We start from the raw sequence: 17,727 nt of genomic DNA, 5'->3' as shown, positions 1-17,727 counted from the left end.
GAGGAAGAGACAGGAGGAGGAGAAGAGAAAGGAGGATAAGAAGAAACATGAGGAGGAGATCAGAAAACAGGTAGCAAAGGCGAGAGAGGCGGAGAGGATGAGACAGCAGAGGACGAGGAAGTCGTCGTCAAATGGCTTATTGGGATTGTTAGCAACTGTTTTCACAGCGGTGGTAGCAGGACCATTAGCAATTCCAGTTGGAGCTGCTGTATTTGCAAATGAAGTAGCTGAACATTTAGACGACTCCGATTAAATGAGGAAGAGGAGGGAGTGTGAAGTACCACTCTCTTCCTCATCTTAATGTCAAGTAGTAGCAGTAGAATATCTTAATACTGTACAATGACAACCATCAGTGTTTGTAGCAGTAGATTAATTATGTACAATGACAACCATCAGGGATTGTTCATCACTTTCTAATATTATCAGTTATTTACCATGTTATTTACCATTTACCATGAGTCTTAGGGATAATAACATACTGTAGGATGACATTTATAATTCAACAAGAACAAACAGACAGAAAAAATCTGAAATCATGTTTCATTAACTCAGAGATAGTTAATAAGTTAGAATGGGTAAAGAGATTCTAGGTATCTAGATATCTACAGTATTGATGTATCTACCTTCCCTCCCTGGTCTGTGTTCTCTCTCTACCCTCCCTTTCTGGTCTGTGTTCTCTCTCTAGTATCTCTCTACCCTCTCTTTCTGGTCTGTGTGCTCTCTCTAGCCTCTCTACCCTCCCTTTCTGGTCTGTGTGCTCTCTCTACCCTCCCTCCCTGGTCTGTGTTCTCCCTCTATCCTTCCTCCCTGGTCTGTGTTCTCCCTCTAGCCTTCCTCCCTGGTCTGTGTTCTCCCTCTATCCTTCCTCCCTGGTCTGTGTTCTCCCTCTAGCCTTCCTCCCTGGTCTGTGTTCTCCCTCTATCCTCCCTCCCTGGTGTGTGTTCTCCCTCTACCCTGCCTCCCTGGTGTGTGTTCTCCCTCTACCCTCCCTCCTTGGTCTGTGTTCTCTCTCTACCCTTCCTCCCTGGTCTGTGTTCTCCCTCTACCCTCCCTCCCTGGTCTGTGTTCTCCCTCTTTCCTCTATCTACCCTCCCTCCCTGGTGTGTGTACTCCCTCTAGTGTTAAACACCACATGATTAACACAGTGAGTAATGTTGTAATGGACTGTACGTCACAACTGTACTTCTACTGTAATTCATTACTGTATTTCTACTGTAATTCATTACTGTATTTCTACTGTAATTCATTACTGTATTTCTACTGTACCTCATTACTGTATTTCTACTGTAATTCATTACTGTATTTCTACTGTACTTCATTACTGTATTTCTGCTGTACTTCATTACTGTATTTCTGCTGTACTTCATTTCTTTATTTCTGCTGTACTTCATTACTGTATTTCTGCTGTACTTCATTACTGTATTTCTACTGTAATTCATTACTGTATTTCTACTGTAATTCATTACTGTATTTCTGCTGTACCTCATTACTGTATTTCTACTGTACTTGGGAAAAGAACATTACTTTAACAATTACAAAGAGGTATTTTGTATGTGCTTTGTCATCATACCGACAACATCAAAATAGCCTTTCAAGACCGAAGTCAGCAGGACTTTGAGCAGCCAGACTTAGTATCAGCCAGACTTGTTGCTGGGTTACAGGGTTAAATAGCCATTCAACCAGTTTTGAAAAGAGAAAACTGTGTTTTAGAACTAGAAGAGACTCCACTATCAACATGAGAAATTATGGTCAACCGTATAGACACACACAGACTGAGATTCAATCCAATACTGTATAGACACACAGACTGGCATTCGTAACCGAAAGGTCGCTAGTTCAACTCTAGGAGCAGACAAGGTGAAACATTTGTCCGTGTGCCCTTGAGCAAGGCATTTAACCTCAATGGCTCCAGGGATGTTGTTGATAATGTCTGACCCTGTCTAAAGACTCCAGCTCTCTGTGGGTGTTGATAATGTCTGACCCGGTCTAAAGACCCCAGCTCTCTGCGGGTGTTGATAATGTCTGACCCTGTCTAAAGACCCCAGCTCTCTGTGGGTGTTGATAATGTCTGACCCGGTCTAAAGACCCCAGCTCTCTGTGGGTGTTGATAATGTCTGACCCGGTCTAAAGACCCCAGCTCTCTGCGGGTGTTGATAATGTCTGACCCTGTCTAAAGACCCCAGCTCTCTGTGGGTGTTGATAATGTCTGTCCCTGTCTAAAGACCCCAGCTCTCTGTGGGTGTTGGGATATGTGAGAAACACATGTACAAGTGTGAAACAGGACAAATAACAGCAGCTACTATAGTCACCATCTAGTGAGTCTGACCTGAAATAACCCCTGAACATCTCATGACTGTTTTAATCATGGCAGTTATTTACGGTTTCTCTTTCCCTGTTTGGAAACATGCTGAACTAGTTCATCATCATTCCATTGGATAATAATGGACATGTGGTAACATGCAGAACTAGTTCATCATCGTTCCATTGGATAATAATAGACATGGTAAAAGATCATGTTTCTAAAGACACATCAGCACATGTAGGATGAGTCACATGTAGGATGAGTCATTAATATTCTATTAATAAAACTACTTTCTACCAGGACCCTAGAGCACTACCAGGGCAAGTGTCCCATGCAATAAGGGGATCTGCTGTACCCATGTTATGTCGGAAAAGTCAGTTATGAATTATTCTGTCCTGGTTAAAAACAAGTTATCATCCAATAGGCTTTGATAAAATGTCCAATATCCTCACTCACATGTAAATTCTGTAAGAGTAATGTATATGTCGATTGTTTGACGGTCCGACCGCATTCTGTCCCTTATCAATACAAATGTTGGTGCCAGCGAGAATGACATAAGAAAGTAGTCAAGACGACAAGCTTAATTAAACCTCCGTCATGTATATCTAAACACAGAATTATTATCTCCCACTATAATAATAGAGTCTTGTATTGCCGGTAGACTTGATCAATTATTACAATTATTTTCAAAGAAGCGTGGATCATCATTATTTGGACCGAATAGATTGGAATATGTTAAACATTTTGGCTCAATGACTCCATCTACCTTGTGGATCTGTTTGAACAATTTGTACATTCGTATTATTATATATATTATATTATTATAGTATTATACCTGTTGAGTTTCTTTGCCAATAGGAGAAGTATATTTGGTTTCTAAGCAAATGTATTTGCTTAACTTTTTTCCCCCACAAGAGCACAATGTTAGTTCAACAGACTGGTACCAAAGCAACATTGTCACACCCTTTACTGGAAATGCACCTCCTTATGAGAAGGACTGTCTAGAACAGATGAAGTCATTAAATCAATACTCTGCACAGCAGTTTACTAATTGCTTGGCTGGGCTGATGTGACAGTCAGATGGAACAGAGTAAAAAGGAATTTGAATGTCACAGATTTTGCCGGTGGTAACACGTGGAATTGGTTTTAATAAATCAGCATTCAGGATTAGACCCACCCATTAATACATAATGTTAGCTCAACAGACTGGTACCAAAGCAACATTGTCACACCCTTTACTGGAAATGCACCTCATTATGAGAAGGACTGTCTAGAATATATTAAATCATTACATCATAACCAGTTACAGTGTTCACTGTTCAAGCCACACCTGTAGAAGTAGGGTAGCCAATAAGAGAACTGAATATTACAAACAAGATTATGTACTTCAGGCCACACCTGTTGAAGTAGGGTAGCCAATCAGAGAACCAAATATTACATAAACAAGATGCTGTACTTCAGGCCACACCCATTGAAGTAGCCAATAAGAACTATAGAGAGCAGCCATTTCAAGAGTTACAGAAAAACCACTTGAGCTGGTAAACTACAGACTGCAGCCATTTCAAGAGTTACAGAAAAACCACTTGAGCTGGTAAACTACAGACTGCAGCCATTTCAAGAGTTACAGAAAAACCACTTGAGCTGGTAAACTACAGACTGCAGCCATTTCAAGAGTTACAGAAAAACCACTTGAGCTGGTAAACTACAGACTGCAGCCATTTCAAGAGTTACAGAAAAACCACTTGAGCTGGTAAACTACAGACTGCAGCTATTTGAATTGCAAACGTAAGCAAGAAGATGAACAGAATGGCAAGAAGTGATCATCCAAGTGAGTACTACTATTGTGCTTTTATACATGTCTATTATTTAAACAGTTTCTAACTGTTATTCAAGTGTACTGCTCAGACCATACACTACTGCCCATCAGGCATTGTTGCCTAACCCTTTACACTCAGTACTCACATACATTATTGCCTAGCCCTTCACACTCAATGACTCTATCTAAATTGAAGGCAACTGAAAATGGAAGATTTGGGCACTGATAAGCACCTAAATTGGAAGGCAGTGTCTGTACAGTAACATGCTATAGGCTACATGACAGAGCTCAGGGTCTCCTCTTTACAGCTCTGTATGGGTTTTGACTGTTGTGGAGATTCTAATCAAAAGACTCAAAAGACTCAACAAACAACTTGTATTATAAGAATTGCGATTCTGAAGCTGTTACCAATCACCCAATGGTGCAGAGTTAAGAGCCCAACGAACAATTTGGGTCTCTGCTTTTATAAAATTATACAACCTCTTTGTCTACATAGCAGTCAGCGTGAAAGTGTATTGCTGTTGCTATACAATGGTTATCTTCTTCTTGTACCTTTCCACACCACTGCACCCTCTGTATTTATTTGATCTTTATTTAACTAGGCAAGTCAGTTAAGAACAACTTCTTATTTTCAACGATGGCCTAGGAACAGTGGGTTAACTGACTTGTTCAGGGGCAGAACAACAGATTTTTACCTTGTCAGCTCGGGGATTCGTTCTTGCGACTTTTCGGTTACAAGTCCAACGCACTAACCACTAGGCTACCTACCGCCCCCAATATACAGAAAGGCGGCATGTAGCCTTATCTCAAGATTTAGGCCAACAGACGATTTGGGATGTAAAGGCCAGAGATATGACTCAGGCAGGCAGTCAGAATAGAAAAGTACTGGTCCGATCATTAAATGCATAAGCAGTATAGAATATAGTCTTGTAATTTTTCCACCATAACTGTCAGCCATTCTGAACACCAGCACGACAAGAAGTTGCCCATTCCCTCCCGCTAATTGGGCAACTTTTTTATCATCTAGCTTGACATGTTGGCAAAGGGATAGGATTTTAAATGATGCCCACCTGACCCAGATTGTAATCTATAATGGGCTGTTTTTGAATTGCGTAAACAGTTAGTGTGTAAAGTGTGTGTTCCAAACAAAACAGCCAGAAGTGTGTTTGCTCTAGTTCCTCAACGGACCAGATAGGGGACCTAAAAAAAACACCTTCAGATGCATGGTCCACTGCACACAGCATTAATAAACGTGGACATTAGTTTAATGATATGGACATGTGAAGTGCACATTTGGACTCACAGATGAGTCAGATTAGTCATAAAAGTGCATTAATATTACTAAGGAACTGTGCACATTTGGACTCACAGATGAGTCAGATTAGTCATAAAAGTGCATTAATATTACTAAGGAACTGTGCACATTTGGACTCACAGATGAGTCTGATTAGTCATAAAAGTGCATTAATATTACTAAGGAACTGTGCACATTTGGACTCACAGATGAGTCAGATTAGTCATAAAAGTGCATTAATATTACTAAGGAACTGTGCACATTTGAGAAGTGTTGCCACTAGGAAACAGCAATTAGACCTCTCACTCAAACCCTTGTCATTTTGTCTTGTTGCACCGAACCCAATTTACAATAATATTCTTATGTTACTGAATGTATCCAGAGTATTTTCAGATTTTGTTACCAAATGCAGTGAAAAATTCAGTAAATGTAAAAAGCACATAAAATCATTGGTTAAAAGTCGCATGTCACTATAATAAAATAAAATGAAGATGTATAACCCATTTGTACTAGTAATACATTTAGTTGTTTTGAAACAGAAAGCTCATCTGCTTTTTTTGTAATGTTTTGTACGGTAACAAATCTGAGTGGTTTTATCTACCTGCCACATTGGCTGGTGGACCAAAAAGTACATTTCCCACCAGTCTGTGTCCCTCTAGTGGTGACCTTGAACACAACGGTTTCTGGTCTGCTGGGCAGAGATCTCGACTAACTTTTTCCTCCTCACTGTCCCGGTACCTTCCCGAAGTGTAATTTAAAAATATCCCAAACTGAACTTGAACAGTCCCAAAATTTAAATACTTGTTTTTTTTGTATGTTTTGATATGTCAGCATGGATCAAGGTCATTTGCAGGGATTTTAAAGTAATTTGTGTATTTGACAAAAAAAATCCATAGGCCTAACGGACACATGCTCAAACTTTTGATAGAGTTCAAAGGGGCAATCTGTAGATTCTAAATCCATTTTTGGATTTATAAATTATATATCCATTAATTCTTGACAAATACAACTTATAAATGACTCATGAGCTTAGTTCAACTGTGTTGTGTCTTTACTATCATTAAATGAAAACATTTAGTTTTTATCAAAGATTCTCTGTAATTAGTATTACACGATTAAACTGATTAATCATGTAACTGTAATTAACTAGGCAGTCGGGGCACCAAGGAAAATATTCAGATTACAAAGTTATAATTTCCTAAAAACTTTTCAGATATTTTATATCTGATCAATTAGTCTTCGAATTAATGAATTATTTACCTCACGTTAGTCTCATTCCAAATGTCGTAAATTGTTGGTTATCTACACGAACCCAGTCTTCACTATGAGTCATCCATACATCAATTGTCTTAAATAATTTATTTACTAACTAAGTAATTCACAGAAATGCATAAACAAACAAACAAAGTAAAAATGGTTACAAGAAATGACAGGGGAATGTGCCCTCAACCAGATTACTTTTTCTCCGTATTCCCCAAGGTGTGACGTAGTTTTACGCATTTATGTTGAAGAATACCCGTAAGCAGCTACATTACGCAAGTGGTCACCTGATGCTCCCAGAGTGATTCTCGTGTAAAATACAGAGGTAGCCATTATTCCAATCGGTCCTACTGAAAAACGAATTGTCCCGGTGGATATATTATCGAATAGATATTTGAAAAACACCTTGAGGATTGATTATAACCTGTTAGGGATGCTGCGAATTTTCGCAGCTTTTTGTTAAAAATCGTGCAAAATTTCAACGTCCTGCTACTCATGCCAGGAATATAGTTTATGCATATGATTAGTATGTGTAGATAGAAAACACTCTGAAGTCTCTAAAACTGGTTAAATCATGTCTGTGGCTATAACAGAACGTGTTTAGGAGTAAAAATCCCAAGGAAAACTGTTCACAAAAAAAAAAAAAAAAAATATCCATCCGCCAGTCTATGTATTGTCTACGGCAAGGGAAAATAGATAGAGTCCCGTTTACAATGCCTACAGCTTCCACACGATGTCGCCAGTACTGGCATTTCATTGGTAGTTTATCCTTGGTGTGATGACGAATAGGCACTTCCTGTTTTGGGGTACACCGAAGGAAGTTATGAAAGGGAAAATATGAACGATGATTTCAAGACTTGCTGCTATCGAATACAGATCGCCCCGTGATCAATTTTATCGATTATTAACGTTTATTAATACCTAAAGTTGGTTTACAAAAGTAGTTTGAAGTGTTTTGTAAAAGTTTATAGGCAACTTTTTTAATTTAAAAAAATGACGTTGCGTTTTGGAAAGGTGCTTTTTCCTGGATCAGACGGGCTTCATAAATGGACATTTTGGGTATACAATGACGGATTTAATCGGGAAAAAGACCCAATTGTGATGTTTATGGGACATATAGGAGTGCCAACAAAGAAGCTCGTCAAAGGTAATGAATGTTTTATATTTTATTTCTGCGTTTTGTGTAGCGCCGGCTACGCTAATTCTTTTGTTTACGTCTCGTTTAGGTATTTCGGGGGGGGGGTGCATGCTATCAGATAATAGCTTCTCATGCTTTCGCCGAAAAGCATTTTACAAATCTGACATGTTGGCTAGATTCACAATGAGTGTAGCTTTAATTGAGTACCCTGCATGTGTGTTTTAATGAAAGTTTGAGTTTTATCGAGTACTACAGTTGGCGCTCTGAAATTTCCGCTGATTTTGGTCCCTGTACAGGGACCGCAGCCGTAAAAGGATAAACAACGTTTGCCATGTTTCTGTCGATATTATGGAGCTAATTTGGAATATTTTTCGGCGTTTTCGTGACTGCAATTTCCGGGCGATTTCTCAGCCAAACCTGAAGAATAAACATCTACAAAAATAATATTTTTTGGAAAAAGGAACATTAGCTATCTAACTGGGAGTCTCGTGAGTGAAAACATCTGAAGTTCATCAAAGGAAAACGATTTAATTTGATTGCTTTTCTGATTTCCGTGACCAAGTTACCTGCTGCTAGCTGGACAAAATGCTATGCTAGGCTATCGATAAACTTACACAAATGCTTGTCTAGCTTTAGCTGTAAAGCATATTTAGAAAATCTGAGATGACAGGATATTTCACTTGTGATTTTCATGAATAGGAATATTTTCTAGGAATATTTATGTCCGTTGCGTTATAGTGTCAGTCGATGATTACGCTCCCACATGCGGGATGGGGAGTCACTAGAGGCAGATATAATGGAAGACACTGTTCAATTCTGACTTCTGCATATTACCAGACATATAAAAGACAAGCCTGACCTCTCCCCAAGTGACTTTCCCCTAGTGAAGAAAGGAAAAATGCAACTGCAACCCTAAGAGATACATTCTAATGACAAATATCTCACATAAGCATTATTATGTAATTTAATCTTATTTATCTATGTTCCCCAACTAATTCTGATTCATCCCCAACAACATGAACTCATTCAGGAAAAATTGCAATCAATATTTATATTTACACTCAGTGTGTCGTCTTGATCGCTGTTGAAAAGTTAGTTTCTGTCTGAGAGTTTCTGTCCTCGCTCTCTGTCGTGGTTAGAGTGGATTATTCAGAGTGACATTCATTCATTTCGTTATAGAATGGCTGTTTCGGCAGTTGACGTTCTTCGCGTTTAATGATACCGAATTCCTAGCTGCAGACTAGTAATTAATATCAAAGACTTGTTCTTATTCTGTCGGTATCGATAGTCTAAGAGTTTTACCACGTGGTATGGTTAAAAGATTCAGCAATGGTCTGCAACCTTTGTCCTCTCGTGATTGAGAGAAAACATGGTCTGTAACCTTTGTCCTCTTGTAATGGAGAAAAACATGGTCTAGTGAGAATTTCTCAAAGTTGGGGTTTTATTCAGGAGTTTCAGAAAAGGGCCTGTCCCAAGATGCCCGACCCTAACTGGGCTCATGGGCGGTCCTCTGATTTAGTTAAACTAAAAAGGGAGTTTCCTTCATTAAACAGCGTTTGTGGCCGCACCGTCTCCCATGAGCTTCACCAAAATGTAACAAACGGACCAGTTCGAAGCTGGATTCTTCACCGATCTTATAAACCTTCTCCGGAACATAAATGTTGTTCGGACCTCAAGTTCTGTGAGGTGGAAGAAATTCCTTTGTTCTCTGAAACTTCGCTCTGTCTCTATACTGTGTGGGCATGAGGCAGGATCTTCCTGGAATCTACGACCTCTCTGACCACAGCAGCCTAGTTGAAGGAGGCAGGGAGAGGGGGATGGGGCTTGCTGTACCCAAAGAGGGCAACGTCATGACAACTGTCCAACTCCATGAATAATTGTTATACCATGACTGGTCAGTCCTTGCATCCATAGCTCTGTCTATTCATCTGAGAGTGGTTATATTTCTCCAGGCCCATCCCTCAGTTTTTTTTTACCAAAACAGAGGCGGGGCGACCATTTTGTTATTGTTTCATCTGTGGATTTGCCTTTTAAAACAGCTGCATCAAAATAAAGTGTCACTATCAAAAATGTAAACAATAGGCTTATAGCAAATGTAGCGTATGGCATTAATTTTTCACATGAAAATAGCACTTTCAGTAGTGCTCAAAGTATGCCATTCCATGACTGCAGCATTTACTTCTCAACTCAAATCAATGAGCCCAATCAGTCCTCCATGACAACAAAATCATAACGACAGAGTAGGGCTGGCTAATAAGTCCTTAGTTTTGGGGTCATGCTCAGGTTAAACAATTTGGCTAATCTATATTTCCATATTTCCAAGTCCTATTCTTGAAGGTCAAAGGGTATAAATTTATTGGAATGACTGGAATTCTGAGATTTATGTAAAGATATAATTTAATCGTATGTAGTAGAAAGCGATGGGTTAGAAGAAGCCTACATAACCAACCCATAAAGTAAAATGTAACATCCATATTTGGCCAGCTATGTCAACTTTAACATTGATTTATCCTGCAATAGATGTCATTTTTGTCTTCTACTAATGCCTCTTAACTTCTTGAATCTACTTGAGACGCATATGTCTCAAGTAGGCACCTGGAAATGCAAATGCGCTACGCTAAATGCTAAATGTACTCGTTAAAACTCAAACCTTGATCAAAATTCACAAGCAGGGTATTGAATTAAAGCTACACTCGTTGTGAACCTAGCCAGCAAGTCAGATTTTTTAAATGCTTTTCGGCGAAAGCATCAGAAGCTATTATCTGATAGCATGCACCCCCCAAAATGCCAGCTCGACACGTAAACAACAGATTTTGCGATAGCCGGCGCTACCCAAAACGCAGAAATAAAATATAAAACATTCATTACCTTAGACGAGCTTCTTTCTTGGCACTCCTATATGCCCCATAAACATCACTATTGGGTCTTTTTTTCGTTTAAATCGGTCCATATATACCCAAAATAGCTTTGTATGGAGGTTGTGTCATTCAGAAAAAATCATCGTTTTTAAACGCTGCGTAATTTTTTAAAATTAAAAAAGTCGACGATAAACTTTCACAAAACACTTCGAAATCCTTTTGTAATCCAACTTTAGGTATTAATAAACGTTTATAATCTATCAAAATGATTACAGGGCGATGTCTCTTCAATAGGTCCTCACTTCAAAAACAATGCCATCTGATCTCTCCCTCAACTGCATCCGGGTGAAGACTGGGAAACTGGAGGTCAGACAGATGTATTTTCCAACAATTAATTCAATTGAAAAGTAGTACAATGGCGCCATCGTGCGGAATTTGTATGAGGTGCAGGCAGATTCCCATTAAATTCTGTTCTCTTTTAACAACTGGTGGAAGTGACTTATGGAAATTATTTTTTGCTTTCAGAGAGCAGTTTTTCTTGCGTTTTTCAATGAAACACACGATCTGTTATAGTCACAGCCGTGATTTAACCAGTTTTATAAACTTCAGAGTGTTTTCTATCCACACATACTAATCATATGCATATACTATATTCCTGGCATGAGTAGCAGGACGCTGAAAAGTTGCGCGATTTTTAACAGCATTTTCAAAAAAGGTGGGGGTAGAAGTAAGAGGGGAAAGTAACAACAAAAAAATGCACCTTTATTTAACTAGGCAATGACGGCATACGCACCAGTAATTTAAACATTACGGAATGTCATCCGATTAAGTGAGACTTTTGGTAATCCAAAAGTTACTTTACTGATTATAATTTGACAGGTAACTAACCGATTACATTTAGAAAGTAACCTACCCAACCCTGTGTACATGGAGGATTTAAAAAAGCATTCAGACAGATTGGGATAATCCTTCTAAAGGACAACTTTTTGTTAGGCTATTATGTCAATTAAGACAGCCCCCCACACCTCTCTAATTCAGTAGTTTTTGGGGGAGTTTGATTTTGTATGCCATCGGTTATTTGTTTAATTTAAAACTACCTTATGCCATACTGTGCGTACCCTCCCTTATACTGTACGTACCTTCCCTTATTCTTCTATGAGCGGGTTTAGTGCTTACTGACCGTTATAAGGTTTTGAAGTGTCTGTCCTATATTTAGGAGATACAAGAAATCTCAGGGGATCAAGTCAATTGCAGTCGGACTCCCTCCTGTCATGTGTGCGTCTTAATTTCATATAAACAATGCACTTAAAAGCATCAGACAGGGGAGCACGTGATGCCGCAGAGCTGAGCAGACATTGACAAACCAAATTCTTCAAAGTTATTCTATTATTACCTAAATTACAATGTTGAAAAAATATTCTAACATCGGCTGATAAATTGTCAAGTACTTACAATCCCAAAGAGCCATGGACGATAACAAAATTAGTTGATTCCCAAGATAACAATAATGCCACAGCTAGCAAGATTAGCATTAGCCCTCATAACTCAGATGACAGTTCCAGACTGTTGCTCTCAGCAGCCTATCGGTCTGCTTGCTACTCTCCTCCGGGAAATTCAAGATGGCAACAAAGGTCTTTCTCTGAAAATTGACAAGAAATTGGCTGAACTCCATTCTGCCATTGACGACCTGAAATCCTCCTTGAATGATCTCCCTTTGAGAATGTCTGAGGCGGAGTTGCACATCAACACAGTTGAAGATACAGTCACTCGACATGACCAGGTTCTGATACAGCTGCAGAAGGACAATGCCCATCTCAAAAACAAGGTAGACCAGACGGAGAACCAGAGCAATATCTGTGTGGTGGGATTGAAAGAGGACAGCGAGGGCAGTGACCCGATCCGTTTCTTCACTCAATGGATCCCTGATGTCCTGGGCATAAATCAACTTCACCACAGAACATCAACACCAAAACACCAGCCAGATGAGCCCCCACGGGCCATCCTGATCAGGTTCCTCCGTTTCCAGGACAGGGAGAAGATACTGCAACTTGCAAGAGGGTCAGCCTTTCCCAGATATGAGGTTCTCGCTGGACGTCGCAAGCAGGTCAGCCCTGCCGCCAAAGCACTGAAGGAGAAGAACTTCACCGGCTACCTCATCCACCCTGCGCGGATGAAAGTTCAGTACAAAGGCCGAAGCCATCTCTTCAACACACTGGGAGAAGAGTTCACTTTTCTCAAAGAACTGAACCAGGGTTCGATTCAGGATGGTATTTCTGTGGGATAAGATGCAGTTTTTTTTTCTTATCCGTGCTGTCCTGGGACTGAACTGCTGATATCATCTTGGAATCTGGATCTGTTTACCCTGCTATCAGGTCACTACAATTGATTTGTAAATTTTCAACTAACAGTTTTTTTCCTCCCGTGGTGAGTTCTATTACATTTACAGGAGTGTATATTTTGGTACAGTCAATATTCACCAGATACTGGCTGGAGGAGATTTACATTTTTGTTTAGATACAGTTCTTGATAGGTCCTCTGATAAACCCTCCCTTCTTACCAAAGCTGGCAACCTCACCATGTCATTCATGAAGGATCTCAATTTACTAGACATCTGGAGACAGATGCACCCACAGGATAGGGACTACTCTTTTTAATTCACACCCACACAACACACACCTTTTTACTATTGACCCAACTGTTTCATAGAGTTTTAGATAGAGTACCTCCACAGATTGCTTAGTGACCATTCTCCTCTGGTATTATCAATCTCCATACCTACCAAGGTAAATGGAGCATATAGATGGAGACTAAATTCTACACTCCTAAAGCAACCTGAATTTTGTGCATTCATCAAAGAGCAGATCAATATTTTTACTTTGACAAACAAACCCTCCGCTCTTGACACTTTCATTCTTTGGGACACATTGAAGGCCTATCTGAGGGGACAGATCATTTCCTATACTAAAGGGCTGAAGAGAGAACATGGTGCGGAACTGAATGTCCTTGAATCTGAAATCTCAGAGCTACAGAGAACCTACAAAAGCGGCCCGACTAAAGACCTATACAGGCTTTTGGTAAGTAAAAAAAAGTGAAATATAATAGCCTGAACACTTATCAAGCTGATAGGGCTAAATCACTAAATCAAAACAGCATTACTACGAGCTTGGAGAGAAAGCACAAAAAGTATTGGCATGGCAACTGAAAGCAGAGATGTAACGGTTTTCTTTCTCCTCTTCCTCTGAAGAGGAGGTGTAGCAGGAATCGGACCAAAATGCAGCGTGGTGATTTGTATACATGTTTAATAAAGATGAAAACACGAACAGTATACAACAACAATAACCTTGAAAAAACCTAAACAGCCTATCTGGTGCAAACAAACACAGAGACAGGAACAATCACCCACGAAACACAGAATATGGCTGCCTAAATATGGTTCCCAATCAGAGACAACGATAATCACCTGCCTCTGATTGAGAACCACTCCAGGCAACCATAGACTTTTCTAGACAACCCCACTAACCACAATCCCATAACCTACAAAAAAACCCTAGACAAAACACACCACATAAATAACCCATGTCACACCCTGGCCTAACCAAAATAATAAAGAAAACACAAAATACTAAGACCAGGGTGTGACAAGAGGAAAGTAAGATGACAGTTATTGCTATAGACATTCTTACTAATGGGATATATTTTCACCCTCATGAAATTAATTATACTTTTAAGAAATATTACAAAGACCTCTACACTTCCCAATCAAGCGATGATCTATCAGAGATTGACTCTTTTCTCTCCTCTCTCAACCTCCCATGCCTGTCAGAGGAAGACAGAGCGCCTGAGTGAACAATTCTCAGTCTCTGAATTGTTGGAGGACTTTAAATTCTTACCTTCTAATAAATCTCCTGGGGAGGATGGCTTCCCTCCAGGGTTCTATAAAGAATTTGGGGAGCTGTTGTTACCCCACCTTATGGATGTACTTTAAAAAGCCGGGGAGGACAACTGCTTTCCAGAGTCTCTCTCTCAAGCAGTGATTACAGTAATTCACAAGAAAGGGAAAAACCTGCTAAAGTGCACCTCCTATAGACCAATCTCTCTCCTTAACACAGATTGTAAATGGTCACCAAGATGCTATCTAAGAGACTGGAGTCATGTCTTCCCCTGTTGGTCAACCCAGATCAGACTGGCTTCATAATTAATAGATTGTCCTCCAATAATCTCAGAAGGTTCTTTGATATAATTCACCTTGCTAACAAAAAACAAATTACAGTCGCAGTCTCCCTCGACGCCGGAAAAGCCTTTGATAGGGTTGACTGACCATTGTTTTGTGTCTTTCGTGTCTTGGTTTAGGTACCGTGTTTGTAAATTTGATAAAAATCACTCCACAAATCTCCTAAAGCTGGGATTCCCCCCCTCCCTCTTTTGGGGGAACAGACAAGGTTGCCCAATTATCCCCTACCTCTTCGCCCTCGAACCGTTGGCTGAGGCTATCAGAACGTGCCCTGATTTACATGAGACAGACCCCCATACCCATAAGTTATCACTTTTTGCGGACGACCGCATCTTCTTTCTAACGAACCCAGAACATTCCCTCTCTCACTTACAGAACGTATTACAGTTCTCTCTCTGGATGTAAGGTCAATTTTGATAAAACATAATAATCTTACCGTTGTCTGTCTTTGACCATCAAGCATAAGTTTCCTTTTAGATGGTCACCTATGGGCTTCACATATTTTGGCATAATGGTGGATGGTAACCTGAAGAACCCCTATAAACTCAATCTGGCCAGCTTGTTGCAAAAGGTGGAGGGTGACCTGTGTAAATGGATGGACTTGCCTCTCACTCTACTGGGTAGAATCAATGTAATTAAAATGAATGCCTGCCCAGATTTCTATATTTGTTTCAATCTCTCCCTATCCCTGTGCCCGCAGCATTCTTTTCCTCTCGACAAGCTGACCAGACAGTTTATCTAGCACGGCAAAACCCCTAGGGTTGGCCTGGATAAACTGACCCTTGATTACGGTCAAGGGGGCTTAAACCTCCCCAATTTTAGAATGTATTACTGGGCTGCGCAGTCTAGATTTCTAGCTAAGAGGTTTGACAATGGTCCTTCTCCCTCATGGTTGAATGTTGAAAATGTTGAGGTAAATGATGACACTGGGGCAGAATTGTTTTACAAATGAGACAGGAAATCTATAAAAACCATCACAGACAACCCTTTAATCATACATTCTGTCCTGGCATGGTGCAAACTGCATGAGCTGTTCAGACGAGAGGGATTTATTTCCCCTAAAACCCCTCTATGGAATATGTGGTGGCATATTTCTGCATTACCAAATGAGGAGTGTTAAACTTCCCACACCAGTCAGAGTTATACTTAATCTTAAACTACCATCTTTAATAATAATAAGAGCTTTGCAATAACATTTGACTTTCAATGATGCACCATCTCTAATGAACCATTGAAAGTCACAACAGAAAAGTACAAAGATATTTTATAGCCAAGATACACCCCCCTCAACCTACTTAACGAATCACAGATCTTAGGAACAGTTCACAAAGGGACTTTATAATTGAGAAAGGAGTATCCCTTAGCCAGATAACATTTGCTATAAATTATCGTTCAGTTTGGCCCCTAAGACGAGGTTCTAATCTCGTTCCTGGTACTTCATAGCACAGAACCATTACCTCATCCAACGGCATAACTCAATTGTCAACTCTAGATACCCCATCTCAAGTAAACCCCCCCTTGAGCCCACTCCTGGACAAGCTCACTGAGGGGGGTGAGCCTCTAGGTCATACACTATCCCAGGATAAGTGCAACATCAGAGAGGACATACAATGGTTCCAGACACTGCCATACACCTCCCCCCAATGGGAAAAGGAGGGAGTGACTGGCGCATAGACATTGTGGAGACAAGTAATTAGTTCCCCATTAATCACGCCATCCCTTCACATGGTTTAACAGATACATTCACATGTGAAGACAATGTTCCATCCTGTCCTCTTCCCTTTCTGATATTCTGCATAGCACCAGAGACATGTGAAAGACAGGCCTGACCTCTCCCCTCCCTGGGCCCCAGGTGACTGAGCCCCAGCTGAGGGAAGAAGTGCAACTGCCAACACCAGAGTCTGAAGGGATGCATTCTAATAACAAGTATATCACATAAGCATATTATGCAGATATGACATCTTAATTACTTATGTTACCCAACTAATTCTCAATTCATCCAGCACAAACAATAGACTGATATGTTTTTCCAGAATAGTAACTTTAGACCTCTGATAGGTCTGATAGGGGGGTTCACTCTTCTGGAACATTGTTATGAGGAGGGAGTTCTCATGTCTTTTGATCAGCTGAAACAGAAATACCACTTGCCTAACAGGGACTTCTTAAGTTACCTACAACTACAACATTTTATTAGGGTGACTCTCAAGGGACAATGGAACCTACCTAAGATGTCACCTATTGAACAACTCTGCCACGTAGACCAACCACTGTTCAAGACCATTTCCCGTGTATACGATGGTCTTATGTCAGGACTAACACTGCCTGGGCTACATAAACCCCGACTTAGATGGGGAAGAGATCTGGGTATTGATCTTGAGGGACTACGGAGTGACCTATGCAGGGATGGTGTTACATCCACATTGAACTCCAGATACAGACTGATCCAGTTTAATTTCCTCTATCAGCTCTATATCACCCCATGTAGACTGCACAAGTTCAACCCTGATATCTCCTCCCTATGTTTTAGATGTGGCTCAGATGAAGGAACACTCCTCCATTCCACTTGGCAGTGTTCAAAACTACACGGTTTCTGGCAGGGGGTATGCGATACCATATCCTCAATTCACAGGGTTGCATTCCCTTTAGACCCGGAGGTCTGTCTACTGGGTAACTTTACTAACACCAATCTTAGACAAAGCCATACTATGAAACTAACAGAAATGTTGCTAGCGATTGCCAAGAAATGTATTGCCTTCAAATGGAAATCGGATTCCCCCCCTGTCAGTTACAATGTGGATATCAGAAGTTAGTAGTTGTATACCACTGGA

The 17,727-nt window shown here is 40.2% G+C and overlaps 2 protein-coding genes across 3 annotated transcripts in view; both read left to right on the top strand.

Annotated features, from left to right (window-relative positions):
* LOC110516762 (GTPase IMAP family member 7) overlaps positions 1–2,993 on the top strand; it is a 21,042-nt gene extending 18,049 nt beyond the window's left edge. Inside the window, exon 5 of the mRNA XM_036939937.1 lies at positions 1–2,993. This exon is cut by the window's left edge and continues 805 nt beyond it. Coding sequence (XP_036795832.1) covers positions 1–253 — 253 coding nt within the window. The 3' untranslated portion in view covers positions 254–2,993.
* A 1,004-nt stretch (positions 2,994–3,997) lies between these two features.
* The window catches only part of LOC118936520 (GTPase IMAP family member 4-like), a 28,031-nt gene continuing 14,301 nt past the window's right edge, over positions 3,998–17,727 (top strand). The window contains exon 1 of one of the 2 annotated variants that reach the window (XM_036939938.1): positions 3,998–4,130. In XM_036939938.1, coding sequence (XP_036795833.1) covers positions 4,100–4,130 — 31 coding nt within the window. In that variant the 5' untranslated portion in view covers positions 3,998–4,099. The remainder of the gene's footprint in view (positions 4,131–17,727) is intronic. The other variant, XM_036939939.1, reaches the window with a different exon arrangement.

This window comes from Oncorhynchus mykiss, chromosome 13 (assembly GCF_013265735.2).
Source record: "Oncorhynchus mykiss isolate Arlee chromosome 13, USDA_OmykA_1.1, whole genome shotgun sequence".
Lineage (NCBI taxonomy): Eukaryota > Metazoa > Chordata > Actinopteri > Salmoniformes > Salmonidae > Oncorhynchus > Oncorhynchus mykiss.
Note: the sequence above shows the minus strand (reverse complement) of the source record. Positions and strands in the feature narration are given on the sequence as shown.